Genomic DNA, 6,766 nt, shown 5'->3' on the forward strand with positions numbered 1-6,766 from the left:
TAGATGAGTCAGCACACTCACGCTCCTTTAGGTCTCCACTTGGTCCGGAGACACAGTATCAATCAAGTCCCTTTCCCTCTCCTACTCCCACTGCTACTCCTCGCTCCGGAAGTGCTCGCGCAACTTCCACTCCTTCAGACTCTGCTACCGTCAGTCCCCCTTACTCATCAGGGGATCTCTCCTATCAAATCACATCTGCCAGAGAGATAATAGAAGATAAAAAGGGCAAAGCAGTGATGGCCGCCATGAGGAGGTTGATGAGTCATCACTTCAAGAGCGGCATAAATACCGATTGGCGGTATCAAGATGCCCAAAAGAAGTAGGCGGTGATCGATGAGTTAAAACAAAGATACCCTAATCCGCCAAATGTGGAGTTTAATGATGATTATATGCGAGAGCGCATGGGTTTGGTCCTGAAGCATCGTAGATCAACCTTGCGTACTTCCATTACAAAGGGGTTGGCTAAACCCAGCTGGGCAGACAAAGCTGATTGGAAGTACTTCAAGAAGCAACATAGGGACCATCCCGAAATGTTCGAGGGTCAGAGGAGGGCTACGAAGAGACGGCTGGACGTCATAGGTACTTCGCACTTTGGTGCAGGCGGACGGTATGCGTTCGAGGCAACTGTGGTAAGTCTACTTCTTCCCATTTAATGTATTGTTCTATTTGTTTTACTTACATATTACATGCACTTTAGCTAACTCTAACTCTCGTAAATTGGATCCACAGCAAGCTACGATGGGTCGTCTTCCTACAGATGCAGAGACGCGGCACGCATTTTGGATAGGAACAAAGCCGTGGTTCATTGAGCAAGAGGCAATGGGAGCGACGGTCGATTGGGCTGAGGTGGCTGCTCGCACCGTATAAGTTTACTCCTACTTGTAATCTCACTTTTTAATTTAAGTTCCAATATAATTTTCGATTTATATGGTTCACTCTTAGGGTCAAAGCTCAAGCATCCCATCATAAGAGGCGAGCGATCAACAGGGCCAAGGATCGGACGCAGGTGGCGAGGACGAGGGAGAAGACGCAAGTGTCGAGGACCAAGGAACAGGCCAATAAGACAAAGATGATTCGGATTCAAATGAGTAGTGATAGTAGCATTTTGTATATCCGCTCATTTGAGCAATTTTGTATCGCCCTTTTGACAGAGTAATTTTGTTACAAACACTGTTGTATATGTCCGACATGTATATGCATTTGTTACTCATCATTTCACAAGAACAATTTTGTATCACCCTGCAAGCAAGGGAAATTTTGTTATAAAAAACTTTCTTTTGTAATTACAAAAAAAAAAAAAGGATTAGTGGGGCTAAACAAGGCCAAAAGGAAGCCCTGTTTAGCCCCACTAACCCTTTTTTTTTAATTCTATTAATCGTCGCTATATAGCGACGTTTACCAGTGTCGCTATATAGCGATGATTAACAGTGTCACTATATAGCGACGTTTGCATCGTCGCTATATAGCGACGTTTGCTAGTGTCACTATATAGCGATGCTCCTTTTTCGACGCTTTTAGCGACACTTATAGCGACGTTTGCGTCCGTGAAAAAAAAAATTTTAATGTAAAAAGCATCGGTATTTCCGTCGGAAAATGGCCTATGCCTTGTAGTGGAAGGCTGAGGATCAGGTTGAGGCTGAGGCTGAGGGGAAGGCTGAGGGAAAGGCTGAGGGGAAGGTTGAGGGTCAAGCTGAGGCTGAGGCTGAGGGGAAGGCTGAGGGGAAGGTTGGGGAGAAGGCTGAGGGGAAGGCTGAGGGGAAGGCTGAGGGGAAGGGGAAGGCTGAGGCTGAGGCTGAGGGGAAGGCTGAGGCTGAGGAAAAGCTTGGGAGACCTCACGAGAGTTGGAGGAAGGCTCACGAGAGTCGAGGGAGGTGCCACCAGACCCAGATAGGTTTGTGTGTGCGGATGCCATGGAGGTGGTGGAGCTAGAGGTGGAAGGGTGGAGGCAGCGTCCAGTGGGTCTTGCACTGTTCTTTACTCTTGCCATTGAATAATGAGAGTTAGGGTTTTTAAAAACGTTTTATAAAGGCCCATCATGTTTTGACATCCCTTTTAATTACATTTAGGGTTTCATTGTGGCCGCTGCCCCCGCCCTAACCCCTCCAACCCCCCCCACCCTCGTCGCCCTCCCCTCCCTTGCCCTCCCCCTACTTGCCTCACCCACACCCGCTCACCCACACCCGTCGCCCTCCCCCATACCCCCCATCATCCCCTCCCCCCACCCTTGCTACCACTCCACCCCTCCCCTTGCCCTGCCCCATGCCCCTCCCTTCTCTCCCCCCTCCTTCACCTTGTCCATTCTTTAGCTCTCAAAGTTGCTACTCGAGGATGAGAAGCCTTATTGATCGTGCATTCACACAATGCTTTCCAATATTCCCAACCCAAACTACTTTGAGACAATGTATGTTTGTCTTTGTCGAGATTGTGGTTCGATAGGAATCTCCTTGCCTTCCCTCCACCCATGGACACTTTTGCAGGAAGATTCTGTGTTGCCCCAAACATTTCTTATCCTCCTTAAGTTTGAGATGTCCTCCATGGAATCCCATGTCTGACAATAAGTTCTCAGCTTCTATAATGCACCATGCGGATACTTCTTGTGGAATTAAATTCCAAGCATAAACGAGATGCAAATACAACAACTTATCACAAGTACGTGCAGTTCTGTGTGTAAAGTTCATATGTGTACTCTCTCAAGTGGGATGGGCAAGATGGGATCCCACTTTGGATCCTTCTTGTCGCGATTGGGAGCTTGCGTTTGGCTACAAGATAGAATGCCATTCTCCCATTGTAAGCCAGCTTTTTGCTTACATTGCAAACACATGCAATAAAGGCATGTGTTCATTGCATTTGCCCCTGTATCACAACCATGCAAGCACTTGAGGGTTTTCAAATCTCCAGCAAGATGCCATTCAGCTTGAAAGGTTTCATGGCCATCAACTGTCAATGTTTGCCCTTCCTCTTGTCTTCGGATGGTTGATGGGATTCTTGTTCTATCTAGAACCCACTTCAATGTCTCATGGCACTCTTTCAAAGTCTGCAAGCCACCATATATCTTTCTCTGATTGCATTGAGAAATCTTGCTCTACTTCTTCATCCCCTTGAACAAAGGCTAAGGCTTTATTCATAATGTAGATGTTGACTCTCTCTAACTTGTGTTCTTTCACCAATTAAGCTTCATCCATTTTGATGACAAATATGAGCTTTCCATTGCAATATGTACAACAAAAAAAAAAACCGTTAGGATAAACATGATATAGGAAATGAACTAAGTAAAGTGCAATGCTATAATGGATTTCCTCTTACCATCTTCTCTCATGCCATAGAATTTGACCATTTCTTGTTGCAATTTCTCAACATCTAAGTAGACATTGTTGAAAACATTTATCTCAAAGGTTTGCAAGCCAGATTTCTTTTTACTCTTCCAAGTCATTGTGCCCCTTACACAATGGTACCCTCCAAGTATTTCTCTTGCACATTGGTTTGTTTCTTGCCGTGCATGTCTCACAGACCAAGGTGTGGGTAGGGGCACTGTAGACTTCTTATACTTTCCCGAAATAGCAAACTTGAAAAATTTGAAAATAGATGTGTAAGCTTCATGACTTACACCGGCAGTATCACAAGCTGCAAGCATCTCCTTTGCATCCACAATATCCTTGGAGTCCTTCATCACCTCCTCAGCAACTTGCACATGTAGGCGCTTGTGTCTTGGGTCCCTTAGTATCCCAATGACATCGTTTGACTTCAATAAACTAGCTAGAGCATATGAACAGTCAATATCATCCCTGTCCATTCTTCCCATCACATCTTCCATGAAGTTCCTAAAGAAGAACATAATAAAAATTTAGTCACAAACAGTGTAGCACAAAAGAGTGTAATCTCATTGGAACATTTGATAACCAACCTTGTAGCCCGGACTCTCCTCTTTCTAGCACCACCAGTGGGTGCTAATGCATCCATGTTATGTAAGTACCTTCTTTTCCTCTCCTTCAATCCCAAAGGTGTTTACCTTTTTTGTTATCTTCTCGAGACTCCAAGTAGTCTTAGAATCATGGGAATGCAAATTGTACGATGAGGGCATAGAGTTTTATATAGACAATAAGAATACCGCAAGGTATTTTTTCAGGTTACCGTGCGGTATATGGATTTACCGCGTAGTAACTCCTTGCAGTCGAACCCGGTTAAAAAATCGGTGCTAGACAGATTTAAAACTCTCCAGTGGATTTTAAATCCCTTCAAAATCCCTCGAAGTAAAAAAGGTGAATTGGATAAATTTTTTTAATTTTTCATATAAAGTAGGTATGAGTGATGTTTTTGGCCTGCCACGAGGAGGCCTTAGTGAAGGCAACGCTTAGTAGAAGCAAAAATACCTATTTATTTATTTATTTTTATAGACTCTCTTTTCATGTTTTCGTTTAAATTTGAATTTGCATTTGCATTTTTCCTCTCTTTCCCTTTTCCACATCCCTTTCTGGCCATCATGCTTCACTTTTTGGCTAGGGAGGCCCAAGTGAAGGCGAAGGTGAAAATGGCCTTTTAAAAAAAAAAATCATGATTTTTACTTGCTATTTTGCTCCTCCACATTTTCAGGGCCCCTCTCTTTCTCTCTCTCTCTCTCTCTCTCTCTTCCTCATCCCTTTCAATTCATCATCTCCGCCCTCTTTCGCTATTCGGATCTTTGGCAGGCCTTATGAATGATTTATTATCATTCACCTTGTTTTTGTTGATAGAAATTTATGAATGGGCCAAATGAAAAAAAGCATCTATTGTGTGGAACCTCGAGGCATATGCAACTTATAAAGAAGACAAAGGGAACCTCTATATGAAAAACTGATGCACTCCACTCCCTCGTTGCCCCCCAACTTCCTGACTCCCTCCATCTACAATGGAGCTCTTATTCCCTGACCTTGCTCCCCTTGCTGCCACCTTCATCGCCATTATCCTCGTTGCCGCGCTCTACTGGAAATCGACCGCGTCCTTTCGCAGAAAAGATCTCCCTCCGGGTTCTTTGGGTTTGCCTTTCATCGGAGAAACGCTCCAGTTCATGGCCGCTGCAAGGGCCAGGCGACTTTACGACTTCTCGGAGGAGCGTCACAGCAGGTCATTTACTTACTTACCTTATACAAAGCTTCTCCATCATCCCTCGCCTGGAAGCACAGATTTCCATAAGTAATAAGACCATCTGGAGCTCATACGACGTTTCGTTGGGTAATCGACGGAGTTCTTGTGTTGTTCACAGATATGGGTCCGAGATAATTAAAACCCACCTTTTCGGAAAGCCGTGTATTTATGTTGCTGGCATCGCGGCGGCAAAGAAGGTCTTTCTTTCAGGTAATCAGACTTTCGATGGTGCTCACTTAGCAAACGTTGAGATGTTTATGGGCGAGCGATCGATTCTGTCTGTTCGCGGCTATGAGCATCAGCGTATCCGCAAGGTTACGAACGAAGTGTTTGGCATCGAGTCCGTTAAGAATTACGTGGAGCGAGTTGAGGACATCGCCCTGAGTACTCTCACGAACTGGCATGTGGGAGAAGTTCGGCATTTGGAAACCGATGTCACCCGGGTAAGCGAATCTAAGGGTGTTCTGGCATATTGAGCAGAAGCATATCGTGAATAAATTGAGTCATTCTCACAAAAAAAGAATAAATTGAGTCAACATTTAGACATTTAGACACAGAGAGAGTTTGCAAACGTCAATACATGTATGCAAAATGTCTATTTCTAAGAAATTGAATAAACTAGAATGCTTCGCCCAGCTCCTAAGAGAAGGTTCCCACGCAGAAACAAACCTGGAAATCAGCGAAGCCTTGAGGTACCATTGGCTGACTCCAGCACAGCCCCGTAATGCTCGAGTGGAGAGCCAAATCCTCCGTCTCCACCGAGGCGGTGTATTGGATGTTCGGAGCCATTTGTGGGAACCTTACAAGCGTAGAAGACTTATGGCATTTTTGGGCATTTTTGCTACGGTGGAGCTACACGGGAACGGGCTTTAAATATATTGGCCCACCCCTAAGTATAGGGGCTATTGTAATTAGCCAACGCTGCTAAATATAGGGGCTATTGTAAGTAGCCAATAATAGGCTAGTTATCTAATGGCTTAATGTGCCATATGGCTTCGTAGGATTTTAGAGTTTCATAAAACGCTCTAGTGCTGGCCAGGAATAGATCCAAGGACTCCATAATGGTACTAGGGTCATCATCACAAACATAGAGCACAAATTTTTTGAGGTTGTAGATCTTCCAAGGCTTCTAGATCTCTTACAAAAGTGGACATAAAGGAAAGTGATACGATATAAACTTTTCCTTCCTTCATTATGCTTGCTAAGTTAAGCAACTAACAAGATCATTGCGTCAAGGTCCGTGGTTGGAATTTAATTTCAGCTGTTTGATTATTGGTACTTCCTATGAGGAAGTTGAGATCTGTGCACTCGCATGCCAAAATCAACGTAAAAAATTTGGCTTAGCTGCTGGAAGTACTGTTGTAGATTGCTATCACCTTGTAAAATCACAGAGGCAAGTTTGCAGGTCACTTTCAAGGCCTTCGCGAGGCCCTCGACGTACGGAAAAATCCCAAGGTGGGCTTTTCCCATATACATAAAGTCATCCAATAATATGCACATAACAAGAGTACATAAAGTGATCTAATAGTAAGCATCTAACAAGATTATTTATATTGCTCTTATCTTCTCGATGTGCTCCCAACAATTTGGAGATTTTTTTTTGATTAAATGGTGAATGTATTAATTGTGGCTGGTCAGGCCAAAAAAG

The 6,766-nt window shown here is 44.1% G+C and overlaps 1 protein-coding gene across 1 annotated transcript; it reads left to right on the forward strand.

The window, feature by feature from the left end:
* Window positions 1-4,882: 4,882 nt before the first annotated feature.
* On the forward strand, window positions 4,883-5,991 carry LOC147882416 (abscisic acid 8'-hydroxylase CYP707A2-like). Its single transcript, XM_087400238.1, has 3 exons — window positions 4,883-5,097; window positions 5,237-5,561; window positions 5,755-5,991. The coding sequence occupies exons 1-3, from the start codon at window positions 4,883-4,885 to the stop codon at window positions 5,989-5,991; spliced, it is 777 nt and encodes a 258-aa protein (XP_087256364.1).
* Window positions 5,992-6,766: the final 775 nt, after the last annotated feature.

The sequence above is a fragment of the Dipteris shenzhenensis genome, chromosome 29, assembly GCF_047967505.1.
Source record: "Dipteris shenzhenensis isolate YYH24624 ecotype China chromosome 29, Dip_SZ_1.0, whole genome shotgun sequence".
NCBI classification, from domain to species: domain Eukaryota; kingdom Viridiplantae; phylum Streptophyta; class Polypodiopsida; order Gleicheniales; family Dipteridaceae; genus Dipteris; species Dipteris shenzhenensis.

What these genes read in the sequence shown, in the direction of transcription:
- LOC147882416 (XM_087400238.1), top strand. Translation starts at nt 4,883, where the DNA reads ATGGAGCTCTTATTCCCTGACCTTGCTCCCCTTGCTGCCACCTTCATC. An exon ending in TCGGAGGAGCGTCACAGCAG is followed by an intron (nt 5,098 to 5,236) that starts GTCATTTACTTA and finishes TGTTGTTCACAG; the next exon opens with ATATGGGTCCGAGATAATTA. An exon ending in TGGAAACCGATGTCACCCGG is followed by an intron (nt 5,562 to 5,754) that starts GTAAGCGAATCT and finishes TGCTTCGCCCAG; the next exon opens with CTCCTAAGAGAAGGTTCCCA.